Below are 22,055 nucleotides of genomic sequence, written 5' to 3'. Positions count from 1 at the left end.
GGCATCAATTGACAATTGATGCTATGGGACGTACGCGCAAATGAGACAGCATATGACAGATTTTAAATACATGTTTTAACGTTGTTTTCTGTCAGTTTCATTAGAATGGAAATAACAATATTGTATTTTAAGCTCCGACAGCATCAATTGGGGATTTGATGGTCGCAAATACCCGTTTACTGCCTTCGCTAACGCGTCGCCAGTAAACTAAATTTGCGACCATCAAATCCCCAATTGATGCCGTCGGAGCTAAAAATACAATACAGTTATCTCCTAATTCTACTGTAAATTCAGAAATTATTGCGATTTTACCATTTTAGACTAAAATGGGATTTTAATTTATGCGATAAAGAAAAAAATCTTGTGTAATTCATATGAAAAATTTCAAAATATGAGTTTAAATTATTTTGATTAAAAACTTCTCGCATTTTTCGCAATGATAAAAACATCGCAATAATTTTTGAATTTACAGTTTTTGGTGTGTTCTTAAATTGATAATATGGGGTACATTAATAAAAAAAAATCTTCTGTTTTATGGAAAAACATAGGTTCATTTGAGCCTCTGTTATCTTAAACACAAGTCAATTTGCTTTTACTAATGAGCCTTATACTGAAACTTTATATAGAAAAAAAAATTATCAGAATATAAAATTAAACAAAATTTGAATAAATTTACATTTTTTCCCCAGGCTGTATGTGAATTATTTAAGAAATCTCTGAGAACTTTAATGGATGATTTTACTACAATAGCACAAGATGTTTCCCAGATGTTAGTACAGATGTACCAAGCTATCACACATCCTGCTATATTAGATCTGTCAAAACAGGTAAGTAACCAAATTAAAATGTAAATTCAGAAATTATTGCAATTTTTTTTATTGTACACTAAATTGCAATTTTAATTTTTACAATATAGAGTAAAATCCGGGTTTAATTCATATACAAAATTTCAAAATGCGAGTTTTAATTATTGGGATTATAACTCTGTCACATTTTTCACAAAAAATAAAAACTTGCAATAATTTATGAATTTGCAGTAGTATGTAATCCAAAATCAAAGTTTTTTTTACTCTGGTTGGATTAAAAACTATGCTTAAATATTTTTTTTGGTCATGCAATATGTTTGTGAAAAGGAGTAGGTCCGGTAAGGACCTATTTTGGCCTCAAATTTCAGGTTCATCTGACGAAAGATTTTGACCACTTTTTAAACACTTAAGTGTCTATTTTATTAGAATTAATTAGTTTATGTGAAAGATTTTAACAGAGTTAGTCATTAAAAACGATCTGATTCAAGCTCAAATATGAAAAATCTACCTAATATGCCAAAAAATGTCACTTTTCAGATGGTTTTTGGTAAAAATGAAAGTGGCCGCATCCGTGTTCATCCTCAACCTTTATATATGTTATGTATTATCATAAAATACAATTTACATTTCGGTATCAAGGATGAACACGAATGCGGCCACTTTCGTTTTACACGAAAACCGTCTAAAAATTAACTAAAATGCTAGAATTATGAGGATTTCAGTAATTTAGCATGACTTAATGGTGCTAGTACCGGATATATATGCATTGTATTGTCAAAAACAGCCCATATTTATGTAGCAGAAGCATTTTACTGTCCAATAAATAACTAAAGGTTTACATTTTAACGATTTTGTAAAACTGCTATATTTTGGGGCCAAAAAGGGGTCTTACTGAACCTACTCCTTTCTTTGAAATTTGAAATTTAAAAACATTATTGATGCATAAAAAAGGGTCAACAAAAGGTAAAAAAAATATATGTAATTAAAAACAAATAACTGAACAAAACAGGACCAGACATCCTGGCTTGGAATATAAGCACTAAGTATGCTATGGCACAAACAAATTTATTGCAATAAAAAGGCTATCATTATAAGTTCTAAGTTATTCTTTATTGTATCATAAGAACAGACATAAGCCAAATGTAAAAATAGAAAGTTAGTTAAACACTGTTTTTTCATGCATATAAATGAAAACTCCTTTTACTTTTAAAAATTAGAATTTTCTATGCAAACAAACGTAAACTCCCTTTTTTCCGATTTGGACCATATACAAGGACAAGAATTTCGTATTTATGTGAAATATTTTATAATAATGTTTAACTTGTTATTTTATTTCAGTTAATTCTGATGTTTGGTGAAGATGAGTGTTATAAAGAGACATCAAATGCCTTATTTAGATCTCTATGTGATAAGACACTTACTCTTTTTCAACAAGGTTTGCATATATTTTTAGTTGTCTTATCAATTTTTTTACCCTTTTATCTTTTATTATTACAATATCATACATTTACTATTTTATCAAACAGGAGTAAATGAGGCATAAATATTTGTGAATTTGGGCATTCCAAAGATTTTCTAAATAAAACAACAAATGTTTTCTGGGTAAAATGTCAATAGGTTAGTAATCATGGTAATTTTCATATTTCAGTTAGATTTCTGTATACATGCTAGTTTTTTTTCTCAATCAAATTAAGATGTAAAACGTTGTACATGTGATACCTGTCACTGAGAAATATATGAATGAGTTCTGAAATATATTTATTATACCCCCGCTTTAAAAAAGGGGGGGGTATACTGTTTTACCTCTGTCTCTCTGTCCGTCCGTCAGTCCGTCCGTCCCATGAATATTTTTCGTCGCATTTTTCTCAGGAACTACAATACAAGGATTTCTGAAATTTGGTTTCAGGGTTTATCTAAGTCAGCTATACCGTGTGATGCGTTTTCAGATTGATCACTTGACAACTTCCTGTTTACCGAACACTTGTATGATTTTACACATGATAGCCAAGTTGAAAATTTTCGTCACATTTTTCTCAGGAACTACAATACAAGGATTTCTGAAATTTGGTTTCAGGATTTATATAAGTCAGCTATACCGTGTGATGCGTTTTCAGATTCATCACTAGACAACTTCCTGTTTACCGAACACTTCAGTGAGCAGTAGCTCGCAGTTTCACTTGTTTAAATCTTCAATATTATATATTGATGGGGTGATTTTAATAACCCAGCTGCCCTTGTGTTCCAAATCCCATGTTTAAGTTTAGGACACTGCAAACAACAGCATAGTGTAGCAATTGAGAACCAATGCATTAAATGTTGGTTTGAAAGTGTTTAACAGTTATTTGTCTATTTTGTAGGTGCTAACCAGTCCTTTACAGATGTCATAGAAGGATTTATGAATTTCCTGGCTCAGGTTTGTATTTCACATGTTTGAGTTCCTTATAAACTTAATAAGATTTTAAAGTAGTATAAAAATCATTATTGGACATTTGACATAAATAAAAAAATCAGGTAATTTTGTGGTGAATATATCTGTAACCGATTTCTATGACCCATTTATGGCATTATGTTTTCTGGTCTGTGTCTCTGTTCTTCCGTCAGTTCGTTCGTTCCTCCTTTCATTCGCCTTTCGTTTGTCTGTCCGTCTGTCTGGCTTCAGGTTTAAGTTTTTGGTCGAGGTAGTTTTTGATGAAGTTGGAGTCAAATCAACTTGAAACATACATGTAGTACACATGTTCCCTATGATATGATCTTTCTAATTTTAATGCCAAATTAGAGTTTTACTCCAATTTCACGGTCAACTGAACATAAAAAATGATGGTGCGAATTGGGCATCCATGTACTATGGACACATTCTTGTTGATTGGGTTTTGGTTTAATACGATGATTTTATAGGTTACTGTAGATTTGTAATTTTTGTTGGATGCCAATTTTCAATGACTTAGACTGTTTAGGTTAACAGGAAATTAAAATGCAAGTGCAAATTTTCTGAAGGCTTGTAAGCAGACATTTGCAAAACCACAATATCCTATTTCCACAAAATTACAACTTTCCCTCAATGCACCACAATTGCTTTCCACAAAAACGATTGAATCCATAGTAAGTTTAAAATACAACAAGTTATCACTTAATCATTTATATAAAATACAACAAGTTATCACTTAATCGTTTATATAAAATACAACAAGTTATCACTTAATCGTTTATATAAAATACAACAAGTTATAACTTAATCGTTTATATAAAATACAACAAGTTCGTTTATATAAAATACAACAAGTTATCACTTAATCGTTTATATAAAATACAACAAGTTATCACTTAATCGTTTATATAAAATACAACAAGTTATCACTTAATCGTTTATATAATTGTTACAGGTAATACAACAAGTTTATCACTTAATCGTTTATATAATTGTTATAGGTTAGAATACAACAAGTTATCACTTAATGGTTTATATAATTGTTATAGGTTAAAATACAACAAGTTATCACTTAATGGTTTATATAATTGTTATAGGTTATGAAGAAAAGCAGACATATCATATTAAGCAGTGGATGTAATATAACAGGTATATTTCATGCTGGTAAGTAAAAATATAAAATAAGAAGATGTGATAGGTTGATAATTAATTAACTATCCCTCAAAGTCTAAATGATGTGGATTTTAGCTACTATAGGTCATTGTACACCCTTTAATAGTAAGCAAAGCCCAATATGATATGTTCTTTTGTGAATAATTTACCATTTACAATTTTGTCTTCTTTTAAAGATTTTAAAAGTGTTTTTTTTACTGAGCAAGAAAATAATCACAATTTGAATTGTCATTTTAGTAAAACAAATAAGAGGGCTATGTCATGTTGAGCTATACACTTTCCTAGGAGCTTGCATTTCATTTATAAGTACTTAACAGTGTTAACATACAATTAATGTTATCTCATTATAGATAAAACATGATGTGGGTAGTCAATGGGACAGCAAACCAACAAAACAAACATTAAGACATCTAGTGTTCAAAATATTATAGGGTCCAAACCAACAAAACAAACATTAAGACATCTAGTGGTCAAACCAACAAAACAAACATTAAGACATCTAGTGGTCAAACCAACAAAACAAACATTAAGACATCTAGTGGTCAAACCAACAAAACAAACATTAAGACATCTAGTGGTCAAACCAACAAAACAAACATTAAGACATCTAGTGGTCAAACCAACAAAACAAATATTAAGACATCTAGTGGTCAAACCAACAAAACAAACATTAAGACATCTAGTGGTCAAACCAACAAAACAAACATTAAGACATCTAGTGGTCAAACCAACAAAACAAACATTAAGACATCTAGTGGTCAAAATATTATATGGTCCAAACCAATAGACAAGTGTTACCCAAAGTCCCACTGTGTCTAGAAAAGTAGTCAATAAGTTTTAAATGGACTATCAAATTTCTGCATAAACACAAATTATTTCAAACTTATTAATGGAATATTATTATCACCATATATTTTATTAGGTATTCAGTCATTAAGTCTTCCTGAACATCATACAGTTAAAGCTTCCTCATCATTCCTGGTAAGTACAATGAAAGATAATGTTTTGTTGTATACTATATCATAGATGAAGGCAAATAAATAGAAATTTGAACAACTTGTCAGGTGAACAGTAGTTTTTCATTTGATGTCATTCTGCTGTCTGCATCTGTATTCAAAATAGTAGGGCTTCCCTGCACTAAGAGTTAATTCAGCTTATAAAGGATAAAAAACAACTGACAACTTTATCTTAAGTAGTAGTGTATTACGGTCCATTTACATGTATTTAAACAAGGTGAGTTATTTATTGTATATTGCAGATTGAACTTATAACATTCAGTCCAGAGATACCAACCTTAAATCAAGTGATAACCTCAGATGGACATGTGTTGGTAGATAAAGTTTTAAGGGTATGTACATTTACATTTTATATGACAACCAAAAGGCAATTTAATATGTAGATTTGTGTTATGTCCAATTTGGTATGATATATTTGCACAATCATTAAAAATATGAAGTGACATCTGTAAGTACCAAATAAAACTCAGACTCACTGACTCGATTAAAATTTGTCAGACTTGGGCTTCAGTCAACACACATTAAGAGAAGACTATTTAGTACAATTTTAAAACTCTATGAATATAAACTACTAAGCCATGCAAAGGATTTGTTTTGATAAAATAACACTGAAAAAGGGAAAAGATCGTAGTCATGTAAAGTAAAAAGTGTCCACTGTTTAAGCAGATGATCCCCAAATTGCACATAAGTCAGATATCTAGAAACCAAAATTGTTAACATTGCAATCTTCAGAGACCAAATATACAGAAAAATTATTTTTGAGACATCAGTTTAAACATGAAGTTTAAGCAGGAATACCCCTGAGCTGGCTAACCTGTCAGGTGTAAGACTTACATAGCCAATAGCTTTGCTAAAATAAAAAAATAAAAATTATAAAAAAATAATGTGATTAATTTCAAGAAAAAAACCAACTTATAGTGACCTTGAACTTTGTCCTATTGACTCATAAAATCAATAGGCGTGTTTTCCTACCCTTTATCATTTTTATTAAGCAAGCAAAACTCAAGTTACAATCCAGAAACCATTTGTTTGGAGCACCCATATGGGTGTGTGGAAGGACAGAAAGACTGACAGATGGGCAGACAGACAAAGCTTTACAGCTATAACACTGCTTATATATTAGGTGTTATGTGTTTTTCAGTTTTCGCTAAAGAGTTTACTAATCACATAAAAGCTAATAAAGAGCAAGTGTTGCTTCAAATAAGTTGTAATAACCTGTAGACATAATAACTTTGTTCTTTTGTAGTCGGTTGGAGGAGAATCTCCCAGAAGTATAATAGAAAACATTTCAGACATTTTGTTTACATTAAACAAGTGTTATACAGAGCTTCTTGCAAAATGGTTGCATGATTTACTGGCCAAAGAGGGATATCCCTCGCCTAGGGTAAACAATCAAGACAAAGAACAATTCATTAAAGCAGTTTTAAGGTAAAATATATCAAGATATTCTTGTCGACATGGAACTAATACTGATTGTTGTTGTTTTTGTAAGCAGAATTTACATGTTTCTGTTAACAAAGATTTCTCACATTAGCATGAATATAAAAGAAGTCCAAATTGTTGTCTTCCCTGCAATGAAAGAAGGTAGGAAGGTATGGAGATCTTTGATATTACTATTCCTGGAGAAGCATGAAAAGTTAGCAAATATGTTATCCCCATTTCACTTAGGTTAAAAAAAAATTAATTGAAAGTTTTCAGACCTTGTCACCCAGTCATCTAACCTTTCATACTTCAGGGGTTGGGTTACATTTACTGGATTGGGACTGCTCTTTAATACCAACCTGGTTTGTAAACAATACTTAGTATGTGACTATATCTTTTTAGCTCTTTGTAAAACATAGATAAGACACACACAAAATTATCCTATAAATAGAAATGCATTAGAAACTGAATGTTCTATAAAATAACTGGAACAGCTTATTTACTGGTATATACATGTATGTTTGATATTCATTGTATTTAATTTAATCAAGCATACCTTTAACCCAGTAATACATGAAAGAATATTAGGAATTTAATAACTGTTTACAGCTAGTGTGTTATGTATATAAAGTTTACTTTTTAAATTTTCAGAGAAAAGGGAAACAAAAGGCGTGGAAGAGAAATCGTGAAGGAATTCACACTTAAATGTCGAGGACTGTTTGGAACAGAGTATGCAGCACAAGCATCTGCATTTTTGTGATAGGTGTTCTGTCAGATGTTAAGGATCATGTATTTGTAGTATTTGCTCAGCTGTTCAGGAGAGTTGTAGGTTGTAGCAGCAATGAAAAAATTAGGGCATTGAAAATTTCTAAGTTGATAAAATCATTGGGCTTTTTTCCAGGAGAAAATGATTTAAGAGTATTGTAAACAAACTTATTTTCGGTTGTGAATATGTAACACTTTTTATTATTTAATTTCATCAAGTAAATGTTAAAATCAGGAAATTGAATGGCCACAAAATGGGCTCGAAAAGGCTAAACAGGAAATAAAGTATCAGCGAAAATAAGTTAGTTTACAGAATCTTGTTCTATGAGATTACCGTAACATTTTATACATCTGTGATATTTGCATGCTGTTAATAATATACTATTTGGATGGTAGTACCTTGATTTCTCTAGTTGGACTAGACACACAAAGTGGCGTTTTTTCTGCTTCATTGTGATTTTTAGAACTTTTCTAGTAGATGAAGTAACAAAAAAGAAATTAACCAATCATTTTTGTATTTCATAGACTGAATAAAATTCTAATAATGTTGTTTGTAATTGTTGTAAGTTGATCACAACTATTGAAAGCAAATGGAATTTTCTAACTCAAAGAACCAGACATGTTTTATTGAACCATTGAGTAGCACCATCAAATCTAGGTCATTTGGAACATGAAAATACTCAGAAAACGATATGGCAACCAGAACATTCAAATTAATCAGTTATTAAGTTGTAATTGATTTTTATTGGTGCACAAATTGAAGATCAATCTAGTTTAACATTACTTGCTCAGATTGTAAAATATAAATAACTGTGTTCAAGAAAGAACTTAAGTGCAAAATATCCATGTATTGCATTAATTTTGTGGTTACCAAATAAGAAATTTGGTTCAATTGATAAGGTCTAGTGATAAACAAGAAGAGAATTCAGCAGTATCATTCAACATTTGAATTAAACAACAGATGGGTTTATTATACTAGCATGTTTTATTACCTCTCACCATGTAGTGCTATTTATAAGTTTCATTTCTAATACTGAATGAATCATTTTGTTATGGAAATAGTTTTGTGTGTTTTGCTTTATATACGGAGTGTGGCAATATTTATGCATTGAAGGCCATAATAATACATGTGCTGTTTCTCAGATCCCTTTTAACACCTTTCTATAAGGAGATCACAACAAATGTTTTAATTGGACTTTTTTCTAAAAGTTATGGCTGTTATCACACAAATTGGAAGTAAAAGGGGTTAACATCCCACATCTAAAGGAGTTGCCTACTCTTCCATCGATTACTTGAAGAGATAATAACTTCTCATAACTGTTATAAAGGACCGTGAAACAGAACAATATTATTCTAAGTTGCATCATTGTACAAGATTGATATCTTGTGAGCCTTTCTAGTGCTAGTGTTCTCTGAATGAATTGGTGCTTTTTTTCTCACTTGGACTTGCAGTCTATGTAAGCTATATAGCCATCACCTGGTATTCATCACTGTTGTCAAGGTTTACAAACAAAACAATGTTATTGAAACTCAATTTGAAAATCATTCATGTATATCAAATTATCTCATCGGAACATCAGTAAACAGTTTTAATTACGATGAAGTATTTTAAAAGGGAAGTGATATAGGTAAAGCTGTAAATTCTGAAATTTTTGCTATATTTTTATCATTGTGACAAGATAGATTTTTCAGACATAAAAACTTGCTTTTTAAATTTTGAATGCACCAATTATATTCAGAATTTCCTGAAGTTGATTTAATTCATCTTAATTTTTGTCTATTATTCAACGATTACAAAAAGAAATAGTTTACACAAAATTTTACAGTAATTATAATTTTTCAAGTGTTGTGCTAGTATTTGTCTGCTATTGCAATGTTGCTGAGTGACATAGTAATAATGCTTATCCTTCTGCTTGTAATTATACTTTTTATGTGTGATGTTTTGAGGTACAGATCTTACCCATAATAAGTCACACTTGCATTTCATGCTTTTTAAAACTGACTTTTATAAAGTCTCAGATCTAAACCTAGTTCTCATATACTAAATGGCCAACATTAAAGTAATTTTGAGATTTGTCTATTGAGAAGCTAATTTTTAGTAGAATATTACATGTGAATCCACGAGAAAAGTAGATCTTCTTATTAATGACATAAACCTCAGTTTCACATTACATTGATGTAGAAAGAATATAATACTAAATAGAGTGTAAATTTTTCAACAAAATTAGGTTATCTAGATCAATCTTTTTAAAATTTTATTTTGAGAAAAACAATTCAAATTACCAAAGTCTTGAAGAGTTTGAAACCCCTCACTAAGTAGGTTTACCAATTTGTATTGCTTTAGAAGTCTTGTCAGCATTTACTGACTGAGTCACTTTAAAAGAAAATGCATCAGGAGTCTTGACAAGCTTGTTATTAAAAATTACTTAAACCACATATTTATACAAAATATATATCAATAAAGTTGTACAGTTGGGTGCAGACCAAGCATTACATAAAGTAAACGCAAGTTAACGCGGCGTGCACATATTTCGTTAGTTAACTTTAAATTTCACGTTTACTAGTAAACGCCCGTTTACTTCATTTACGTTAACGCGGTCAAAATGGAAATTTCTAATGTCTACTCGAGTAAACGCGCGTTTACTCTGTGTCCGTTTAGTCAGTAGTAAACGGCCGTTTACTTCAGATTTCACAAGTTTAATTTTACGTGCACGTAAAAGTAAACGGGCGTTTACTACAGATTTCTAAATTGTATTTTTACGTGCACTTGAAAGTAAACGCGCGTTTACTTTTCGCGTTAACTAATTGTGTATATTATAAAATAATCGTCGCGTGCATTTGTACATTTATTTATGTTGTTAAAATGACTTAATATTTTACGTATTTGTGTTTTAAACCTTAACATTCAAAAACACTTTTTATTACAAATATAAACATTTATTAATTGCAAAAAAAAAAATCAGTTCCAAAAACTTTCAACAGCGGCTTTTTTACTTTTTCTGTTCAAAATTTACATGTACAAATATCAACTCACAAACCGGCATATTTAAAAAAATATGCTAAAATTGATTACTGCAAAACTATGTGTACATGTAAATGTAAATTATGTTGTTAATGTAATTTGTCAACATTCTTTACGGCAGATTCAACTAGGTTAATATGCTTCAAGAATTAAAATAAATGACATTTCGTACAAAACTTTGGTTCTATGTCGTAGCACATTATCTTTAAATCTAAAAGTTAATTTTTGTATCAATTCATATACAGATACAGTAACACGTAGGCCTATGTATAGTTTATAATAAGTAAAACTCCAAGCTTTGATTTTGAAATAATGTACCATCGAACTGAAATATAAGTATAATTTTAAAACTAGGAATTATCATTTCAATAGTCGGAACAAATGAATGCACGACGCTCATTCAAGTTTTTTTCGGTTTTTATTTTTTTCATTCCGTTCCTTCAAACATTTCCATTTTGTTCTTATATGCAATTATTAATTTTCAATAAATTAATTAATTAAAGAGGTGTCATTTCATTAAATGCAATCGTCAATATGTTGATCGAAAATTGACAGATGGATATTTTGATGTACCTTATCATGTGATATATTAGGTCAGTGTATCCAGGATACGAAGACAATCTGCGTTAACGCGCGTTTACTACAAACAGTAAACGGGCGTTTACTTTATTATACAAAATATGAAGACACGCCTTTTTCGCGTTAACGCGAAGTAAACGCCCGTTTACTCTTTACAAAATTAGAAGACGCGCGGTTTTTGCGTTAACGCGGAGGTAAACGCAAAAGTAAACGCCCGTTTACTATTTATGTCTACTAAAATTTCGGAGTTAACGCAGAGTTAACGCGGCGTTTACATGAAGTGCACGCGAGTAAACGCCGCGTTAACTTTTAAGGCCCGTTTACATGTAATGCTTGGTCTGCACCCAACTGTATGTTACTTTGCATGGTTACTTTCCATTTCCTAAGTCTTGTCAGCTACCACCCAAAAATAGACCTACATCATATTCCTTGCTTTTTTCATGTTGAATTTACATTCTGCAAAATCCATATTCATTGCATAAGCACTAAAGATAAAAGTCAAATTATGATGTAAACCTACATGAAGTGCTTGTGGCTTTTTTCATAAAAATGATATAATGGTGAAATATTCTCATAATGAGATATCATCTAAGGAATTTATCTTGAATGTTGTTTGAATTTATGCATAATATTAAGACCAATTCAGATGAGAGCATTGTATTTTTTTTCGAGATTATATACTATAAATTTTTATCCTTTTATTTATTTCTAGTCGGTTTTGTCATATTGCACAAAATCTGTTAAGTTTCATGTAAAATAAATGGATATAATTCATTACAGTTGTACAGTTTCATGAAAAAGGATGAAACCATTTAATGATCAAGAGATAGTGAACAGGTATAAAAAAGGAATTTTCTGTATTTTGGTTCAAAACTGGACTTAATTAAAGTTTATTTCACTTTGACATTAGATATTTCAAGTTTAAAAGATCATGGAATTTGAATTATAAATGTTCACAAAATCAGGTTTTTAAAAAAAAAACATCCATTGACAAATGTTTGAAAAATCATTTCATATCTTTTTTTCATACCTGGATTTTTCCAGTAAAATCCTGGTTTATAATTTGGGAAAGTTTATATCCGAAACTTTTGAAATTAAGATACCTTTCAAAAAATTGAAAACAGCACATCTCCCTCAAAAAACACTTAACATTAGAAATTAGTAAACATCATTGAAGTTGTAGAAGAAAGATCTGCCTATACCTACATTGTTTCCTTAGTCATATCAAAAGAAATGCTAATTTAACAACTTACTTTGCAGGTTCATCTAAGTTTGTTATATTTTGTATTTGTGCATCCTTAAATGATGTAAGCAGCAGGTTTACTCACTCACAGTAGTTAAAGAAGGGTACACTATAATACATTACGCTTCATTAATTTTGTTCAAGTTGACGAATGGTTTACCAAACATGACCTAAATGTATTCTTCCATTTCCATCTAAGAATTTTGGTAACATGTTAAACATTATTTTATTCTGAAGGTAGACAACATATTAAAAGTACTTTATTGTACTGTACTATTTTACAGTTATATTTTTCCATCTTCAATATATGTCATACAGTATATGTATTTGTAAATATTTGCTATTTATGAACAATATGTGTCCAGGAATTATGAAAATAAAGATGTAGAACATTTCTTATCTCTGTTTTCTATTCATCCATCGGAAATTAAAGCAGTTTTATACATGAATTAATGCATACATGTACACTTAATTCAGAAATTATTTCCCTTTTTTTGTTGCAAAAACATTGTGACAGGATATATATATAAATTTAATACATAAAAATAACAACTTTCAAGTTTTGATGGCATACATTGTATTTGTATCAAGCATTTCCTAATTGGCAATAATTAATCTAGCATTTGTGTCTTTTGTTTAACAATCGCAATAATAAATGCACTCAGTAATTTCTAAATTTACAGTATACAAATTGTACATGCATTGTAGCTGTATTTATAAAAGGAGTCTGCACATGTTTTTGTTATTGTAATCTCTTATTATGAGTCATACATGTAGGATAACTACATTGATTCCTTGCAAGGTCAACTTGTCAGATATCTTCTAACCATAACTATTTTCTTGGTTCATAGATCTACAGTATGTTAACTTTTTGGTCCGTTTCTCAATTATATTTGGTGTATCAAAGGATTGTATGGTGAACATGTCTGCCTGGCACATTCATCTGACCTCATCTTAATTTTCATGATTGAAAGGTCAGCATTGAGTTTCAATTTTATGTTAAATGTTATGTAATACATGTATATTGTAGCATTACCTTTTCCTTAAGTCAATAACAGTCATTATATGTGTGTATGCATTTAGATTATTATCCAGAATGCATTACATGTACATGTAAATACTGCAACAGTGTTAAAATGATACATGTTCATGTGTGTTTTCATGTTTATGTTCATGAAGGTTGATTTTTAAAATTTCCTTTTGTAGTAGGAATGATAACTTGGAGAACTTTATAAACATGACAGATTCCCAATATTCATGTGTTGATAGAACAGCCAGATTGATATTTTACATTATGAAGATGGTGTGCATCATTATCATATCAGGTAACCCAAGAGCGAATTTACATTTAGTTTGTTTGTGATTGATACTACTTTGACAATCTGAACCAAACTTGGCAGTAATACATTTGTAATGTACAATGTTTTACATTGTAATACAGACTGGTCAGTTTTATAGTGTATTTCTTCTGAAACATAAATCTAACAACATTAATCAATTATCTTTTCTCTAGTTTGCTGTTTTCTTGTGTTTATCTGCTATAAACTTGGAGTTGAAAAATTTCCTTTGCATTTTATACAGTTATTCGTATTTGTAGGTACATGTATAACATGTAATTTTAAATCTCCAAATTGGTATAAAATAGTAAAAAAAAAAAAGTGCAGTCGCAGTAATTTTGATTGGTTTACAATGTACAAAATGTACATATATCTGGAGTATCATGAGAAAAGTATAACTCTGACATCATTTTAATAACAATTATATATTAAATGTTTTACACTTTATATATGTATAATTACAAAGTTATTCCACATGGTAAACAATGTCTGCAATTCTGCTAAAAGCAAATAAAGCACATTTGTACACTTGTTTATTATTGTACATTTTGCATAATATCCCAGTCAAATAAATATATCTAAATGTACAATTGTGTACCAATAACCACAATAATGGCTCTGTTACAAATGAAATGGAATAAGCTTAACCCTCCTAGGATCATCTGTGTGACGCACAACAATCTGACATCTAAGCAACAACTCAACATATGGGGGCCAATACCGTTTGTCCAGCACAATATACGGATGATTTGGTTCATCAAAACATTTATTCATTAATTCTGATATAATGTCTTTCAAGCTGAGCATATTCCTTACAGTCACTGTTTTATCAGCTGAGCGCAGCTTTTTCTGAACATCATTAAATTCTTCCTCAGAAGGTAACTTAAAATATTTGCCACAAAATTGTGAGGAATCCTTCAATAGCTGCTTGAAGTACATGTTTGCTTTTGTTATTTTATCAGCTATTTCACTTTTCAGCTTTTCTTTGGCACCTTCTGCATCATTTGTTTCAAAGTTTTGTTCATTGAGTCTTTTTGATAGTGAATCAAGAACTACATCACTAATTTGATCATTCCATCTTTCCTCTTCATGTATTTCATTCTCCAGTTCACGAGCTTCAGCATTTATGAACGTTAGTGTATCATTTAATTCAGAAAGGCTTTTCTCCAATTCTTCCTTTATTACTCCATAATGGACTTCCTTAGAATCAGGATAGACGGATAAAGGCGAATTTTGAACAATGATGATTTCAGCTTTTGTATGTTCAACTTTTTCCGCAAGCAACACACAAGAAGGTGTTACTCCTATCTTCTCAGGGAAGACTAACGTTTCAGTTAAAATGGGTTCAGTGTCAACTTTTTGAAGACGATTCAGAGATTCAACCAAATCACCTTCCGTATTGTGTAATGTGATATTTTTTATGGGAGAAGACATCACTTTGTTTTGTTTTCAAGTTGCATTTCCCGCAATGAAATCAAACGGAAGCGGAAACAAGTTCCGTTTAAAAAAAAAACTAAAGTGTGCATTAGATGTTTTTCCTCGGTCTCACTAATTAGAGACAAGAGTCGACAAGAAAGTTTATTTACCATTAAAACAATTGATTTATACAAAAATAAATCATCTGATTATATCAAAGATCCATAAAAAATAGAGAAAAATGGCAATTAAGTGTTTTGCCCCACCTACGATAGTACAGGGGCATATATGTTTTCAGGTCTGTGCGTCCGCTCGTTCGTTCGTCCGTCTGTCCCGCTTCAGGTTAAAGTTTTTGGACAAGGTAGTTTTTGATGAAGTTGAAAGCCAATCAACTTGATACTAAGTTCACATGCTCCCTATGATTTGCCTATGATATGATCTTTCAGAGTCTAGTTTTTATGCCAAATTATAGTTTTGAACCCAATTTCACGGTCCACTGAACATAGATAATGATAGTGCGAGTGGGACATCCGTGTACTATGGAACCATTCTTGTTTTTTATCAAACATTCATGTTTCCTTTATTTTTATATTAAAAATGTAAACATTTGAACCTTTTATGATCCTGTTTTCAGACATAATAGTCAGTGTCTTAATCTTGTATGATTTTTAAATTTAGTTTCTTGTGTATAATTTCGGAGTTTAGTTTGACGTCCATTATTACTGAACTAGTAAACATTTTTGTTTATAGGCCAGCTGAAGGACTCCTCCGGGTGCAACAGTTTCTCGCTGCATTGAAGACCCTTTGGTGGCCTTCGGCTGTTGTTTGCCGTCTATGATCGGGTTGTTGTCTCTTTGACACATTCCCCATTTCCATTCTCAATTTTATTGCCCTTTTTAGTCTCATATACATCAAGATTATATTAGCTTATAAGATCATAATTTATAATTTAGTTTGAATCTTAACTTTGATACCGTCACCAACCATGTCGACTCTTCATAAATATTGATTCATTCATCTATAAACTATGCTGTAAACTGAAGGTATATATTATCTGAAATCCTTGCTTAAAAATATCATTGATAACTTGAAATTAATGGGGAAACAAACAAGGTGTATTCTTGCATATTAAAAAAAAAGACACTTTTTGATTTAGAAAATGCTAAATATATGTTCTTGTTTCTAAGTTATGCTTCTTGTCGCAAAATTATTCTTCTCGTCGCTAATTTGTCCTTCGTCTATAGGGATCCCATTCCAGAAGTATTTAAAAGACGATTACTATGATTCTCCTAGCAGCTTATCTAATTCCGGGACATAATATATATTGACAGTATACTATTCCTGTTTAAAAACAAAATTACCAAAATTACCGATCGAAAAGGCTGACTGCATTATTTCGAGAAAAAAATTAAGGAGCTGTTGTATGATTGTACGGTGATACCCGGCACTCTCCAATTGAGTCCAAATGATGTGGATTTGCTCAACTCTGTATATGTTCGTTACAGATAGTACTATATACATTGCATATAGTTGCAGTATTGTTATACTCGTTTAAGAAAGACGTTCAATGTTTTCAGTAGATGAAATATCCAACTGTGTATCATTGTTAGTAGGTCCCTAAATCTTCTTTTCAACTAAAAACTTAATTAAACATAAGCTATGAATTAGACCAAATATTAAAATATTTTTTGTTGGTTCAAACATTTATAAAAGTGGAACATGGAAATACCATTTCACTATGATATCTATATATTTAGTTTGGTTCAATTTGGTCTGAATTAGATTTTTATCTAAAGTCACCGCTTTATGCAGGCAAGGAATTGTATATTTAAATATACAATTCCTTGATGCAGGTCAATTATTCCATTTATTAAAATTCGTATCCATGCAAACTTTGTGTGGAGAACGCTGTACATGTGAGAAAATGAGAGCAAATATCAGAAAAAGACACCAAACACCATCAAAATATTTATTCTTTTTCCTTTTTCATTATGAACTCGACCTAGCTGTAATATATTAATATAATTTAATTTTGGATGTAACGTGTCTTCTGATTGGCTGACGTTATTTTGTTACCAGCCCATAGACATAACTTAGTCATGTGACCGTGACGTCATCAACGTTTTTTCATGGTCTTCTTCGGTTTAAAATGGAATTTAGAATTAAATTATAAGAAATGCATGACTGTAATATTTTTTCTGTTTATTCGAAATAACATAAAAAAAAATGTGGTGCACACTGTTAAATAACCCGCTTCGCGCGTTATTCAGTGTGCACCAAATTTTTTATGTTATTTCTTCATAGACAGAAAAAATATTACAATCATTCCTTAATTGAATTGAAAAAATTGTAATAATTTTTTTTGGATTTTTCGTGTTTTTGATACTATCATACTTGGGACTATTATACTAACACTATATTCTATGTCCTATATTATACTTATATAAGTTTTTGTTTATTAAAATAAAATTATACTAAAAGTATTCAAAATTCAATGAAAAAAAACCAATATAGCCGACGAACTTGATGATATCGAAGTTTTCAGTATGCTGAACGATAATAAAGATAAAAAAAATATGCTGAATGATTATCTAATACTATCTATTTGTTCAACAGGTCATTCACGAGACGAGTGAAATATATCTCCATTTTATACAGATAATCAAAGACTGGCTTCTGAAGATCTTTCTTGCGATGTTCGACGGTGCTGTTGGTGTCGTGAGAACCTAGCTTTAATAAATTTGAGAATTTTTTTGTGACTGCTCAGTCTAGTCTTCTAAATTCACAGAGCTGTCAATAAAGATACCAAAGACCACCCAATATATTTATTGGTCCGCTGCTCCTGCACAAAGACGTATCCTACCAAAGGGTATTATGATTTTTTCTCACCTGGCGTCTGTGTTTAAAATAAACAGTTTGGAGTTACCCATTCCACGGGAACCAGTGGCGGATCCAGAAATTTTCATAAGTGGGGGCCCACTGACGCTCCAGTGATTCCCTATATAAGCAACCAATTTTTTTCCCAAAAAGGGGGGGGGCCCGGACCCCCTGCCCCCCCCCTAAATCCGCCTATGGGAACTTGTCTTAGGCTGGAAGAAGTAAAATGCATTATATTGGACAATTATTTACTAGAAAAAGTAAAATAGCCATGATAAGTAATTTAGCGGTTCATCAGATGGGAAGTTATCTGTTGTAAACAAGTTGAAGGCAATCGCCAAGATACCTGCCAAAAAAACAAAAAAATCAACCAAAAATGATAGAAAAAAAAGATAATCACTCTGTTATGAACATGTATAGTAAAACATTCAATATCTATAGTCATTGAAGTAACAGTTGATTTTATGAAAACATAACTTAAGACACTTGTTTTTGTTTGTTAAATAGCTAACAAGGAATTTTAATAGAATGACAAAGCAGACCAAAATTGAATGAAAAGAATAAGATTTTAAAAGAAAAAATGAAAATATATCGGTAGAAAAAAAGGATACAAATACAGCATATATGTAGGACTCTAAAGTGCGATGGGGACGCTAAAATGCGATGGTCACGCTAAAGTGCGATGGCCTACGCTAAAGTACGATGGTTTGATACGCTAAAGTGCGTTTTTTTGCAACTGCATCGTCGTTATAAACGTTCCACAGCATTATGACGAGAATGTTTGTCCAGATTAAAGATTTTTATTACAAGAGAAGAGAAAAACAAATGATCACAATCTGGAATTTTTTGTCGTTGCTGGAATAGGTTAACTTAATTTGTGAAATTGTAGAAATAACTTTAATCTAACATTTACTTTCTAATTGAATTATTCAATCCAAAAAAAAAATACTATACGGTTTGTTATTTCTGTTATATAATAAATACTAGCATATGTCAATTAGACAGCAACCTAACAAACAGATGTGTAGTATCATCATACTATATGATTGCCAATACGACAACTATCTATCTTCGACCTATTAATGTTATTGAAATATGCAACTTTAAGTATGACCTTAAACACGGGGCATTGTCTTATAACATATTATTTTATTAAAAAACGACTTCCACTAAATTCCGGATGTACTAACTATATTACAGTGTAACCATTACACCTTTTGAACAACTATCGTACTTTAGATAAACATAAGAAGATGTAGTATAAACTATCCATCCAATCCCAAATGCCGATCATGTGCCATGGCGGTCGAGTTACATCAAACTTTCTGGTCAGGCCGGGTATTATGAAATCACAGAAAATTCAAGAACAAAATAATCCAATAATCTGTAGTATTGTTGTCAAGAAATACACAAGTAAATTCACTAATCTATTTATTAAAATTCCATTCCGGACACTATTTACATAACATACAGTTTACAAAAATGTATAATTGAAATATTCATTAGCAAATTACTTTCACACGGTATAAAATCGGCAACAGTGTCTGATACTGTACACACACAAAAACCCACGCATAGCGTCCAATCCTATGCGGACAAAACCACGCTTCAGTGTCCAATACTGAGCGGAACCACGCAACAGTATCCAATACTGTGCGGACAAAACCACGCATCAGCGTCCAATACTGAGCGGAACCACGCAACAGTCTCCAATACTGTGCGGACAAAACCACGCATCAGCGTCCAATACTGAGCGGAACCACGCAACAGTCTCCAATACTGTGCGGACATAAAGAATATAAGAAATAATAATAATTCCAAAGCTATCAGTAATCTGCTAAGATATATCTAAAAATGTTATGCGCCTAGAATAACAAAAATCCTTTTTAAATAACTTTTCACATTGTATTGTTCTTAAATGTCTTGCCTTTAATCCTCTCTAAACACTAAAAACAGAGGGCTCTTATATACCTATGATCTCCAAATATTCTCCAAATATTCTCCAACTGACCTAAATATTCTCCAACTGACCTAAATATTCTCCAAATATTCTCCAACTGACCCAAATAATCTCCAAATATTCTCCAACTCTTTGTTTACAAAAATAAAACATATAAATCATATAAAAGTATTTACAATGTGACCTTAGAGAACATGCTATGTTAATCTCTTATAGCAGGATAGTCATTTGACTTAATGACTTTAACAGATGATAACCAAAACATTAATATGACAAAAATAATTACAGTGGACATAAAATAACACTTGTACACATGTATGCGGCTAATAATCCTACGGCCGTCAACGTAATGCATTGGTCCATGCCGTTACAAGCTATATAGGGTTATACAATGACCAGTGTAAAACAATTCAAAAGATAAAGACTTCGGCTTGACACATAATCAAAACAATAAACGAAAATGTAATAGAAACTCAGCAACAAACGAAAACCATTGCCTGAACCCCATTCCCGTTACACCATCGCACTTAAGCGTGTCATACCATCGCACTTTAGCGTGATTTCTGATCGTACTTAAAAAACAAACAACCATCACACTTTAGCGTCTGACACCATCGCACTTTAGCGTAGACCATCGTACTTTAGCGTAACCATCGCACTTTAGAGTACCATCGCACTTTAGAGTCCTACATATATAAATGTACTTATGAAATCAAAATAATAGACCAACCAACCTATTTAATCCATTCTATTGTTTTGTAGAGTCGAAGTTTTTTATTGTTTTACTTTGACTTTTGGTCCGGGGTGTTCGGTGGTACACTGACAACGCCATGGCTCGAAAGGAAAAGACAACCCAAACAGACAAACAATAGTACACAAAACACAACATAGAAAAAAAAGACTTAGCATCATGAACCCGACCAAAAACTATGGGTGTTCTCAGGTGCTCTTGAAGGGTACACAGATCCTGCTCCACATGTCGGCATCCGTAGTGTTGCTCATGCTATTATAAACCCCATAAATTGTCTAATTCGGCAGGTCACATTCGTGAAAAGGGAACGGGATTGTAGTAACGACATTAAGAACATATCCAATGTCGTCTATGAAACGGATATTCCATGTAGGTCAACCAACTCATGATTTAGAAGTTTTAGTTTAATAGCTTCCTTGTGAACAGCCAAGGAAATCATGATAAAAATACTAGCCCGTCACGGAATATCGTATCAAATGGGAGATACAAAATGTATATATATACTCCGTATACAGGCGCTGCTGGAATGTTGCTACATTTAAATGGAAAGTTTACAATTGGGAAGCTGAAATAATCTCTTTTATCGGAAAGTTTTGTTTTTAACCGACCCTTATTGTCAATTTCCAGATGTAAGTCAAGATCTCATGCAGACTTAACTGTATATGTTGTATCCTTTATCTCTAGTTCGATGGGATAGCACGATGCGTTCAACCAGAGACATATATACACATGTATATAAGTCTCTGGTTCAACATAGTCACCAAATTTTGTATTATTTAGTGAGAGAACATCATCGATAAAGCGGGAAGTAAAGTTATAGGATATTGCTAAATTCTTTTGTTTCTTCTAAGGAAATTCCTGTGTGAAGTCGGCTTCATAAAATGAAGGAACAAGTCGACAAGTTGGTTCCCATGAGAATGTATGTTTACAAAATTTACTCCAAATTAAACACACTAAATATTCTTTTAGATACAGTAATATTTTGGAAATACCACAGGTAAGAACTACCTCATATGGAAAAAAATCTTTTAGTTTTGCTGCTGCTTCTTTATGGAATAGCTTACCAGACCATTTCAGGACTGTTAACAGCTTCTCACATTTTAAGAGTTTTGTTCAGTCCTGGAGTGGAACAGAATGTTTTTGCTCTGCCTGTAGATAATTTGTGTTACAATATTTATGCTTTTTATGCTGCATTGCAACTGAAATTTTGTTTTTAAGATTTGAAATTTTGAAAGATTTTAAATTTTTACTTTATAAATCATA

General features: G+C 31.4%; 2 protein-coding genes and 1 long non-coding RNA gene across 5 annotated transcripts in view; 1 reads left to right on the top strand and 2 right to left on the bottom strand.

Annotated features, from left to right (window-relative positions):
- The window catches only part of LOC139516977 (importin-13-like), a 47,212-nt gene extending 25,423 nt beyond the window's left edge, over nucleotides 1–21,789 (top strand). Inside the window, exons 22-31 of one of the 2 annotated variants that reach the window (XR_011663067.1) lie at nucleotides 690–827; nucleotides 2,145–2,241; nucleotides 3,164–3,219; nucleotides 4,329–4,395; nucleotides 5,327–5,385; nucleotides 5,663–5,752; nucleotides 6,667–6,848; nucleotides 7,494–7,671; nucleotides 17,821–18,073; nucleotides 21,762–21,789. Coding sequence is in view for 1 of the 2 variants with exons in the window: in XM_071307473.1 (XP_071163574.1) it covers nucleotides 690–827; nucleotides 2,145–2,241; nucleotides 3,164–3,219; nucleotides 4,329–4,395; nucleotides 5,327–5,385; nucleotides 5,663–5,752; nucleotides 6,667–6,848; nucleotides 7,494–7,602 (798 nt within the window). In the remaining variant the exon portion in view is untranslated. Of the gene's footprint in view, nucleotides 1–689; nucleotides 828–2,144; nucleotides 2,242–3,163; nucleotides 3,220–4,328; nucleotides 4,396–5,326; nucleotides 5,386–5,662; nucleotides 5,753–6,666; nucleotides 6,849–7,493; nucleotides 8,157–17,820; nucleotides 18,074–21,761 lie in introns of those variants that run through there. The other variant, XM_071307473.1, reaches the window with a different exon arrangement.
- LOC139517135 (uncharacterized) overlaps nucleotides 1–22,055 on the bottom strand; it is a 560,758-nt gene that overhangs the window by 438,055 nt on the left and 100,648 nt on the right. The gene's annotated exons all lie outside the window — the stretch shown is intronic.
- Nucleotides 14,184–15,296, bottom strand: LOC139517121 (centromere protein K-like). The gene has a single exon (XM_071307824.1). It carries the CDS (start codon nucleotides 15,220–15,222, stop codon nucleotides 14,410–14,412), a length of 813 nt encoding a protein of 270 aa, XP_071163925.1. The 5' UTR covers nucleotides 15,223–15,296; the 3' UTR covers nucleotides 14,184–14,409.

This window comes from Mytilus edulis, chromosome 1 (genome assembly GCF_963676685.1).
Source record: "Mytilus edulis chromosome 1, xbMytEdul2.2, whole genome shotgun sequence".
Classification (NCBI taxonomy): domain Eukaryota; kingdom Metazoa; phylum Mollusca; class Bivalvia; order Mytilida; family Mytilidae; genus Mytilus; species Mytilus edulis.
This window is presented reverse-complemented; position numbering and strand designations above follow the sequence as displayed.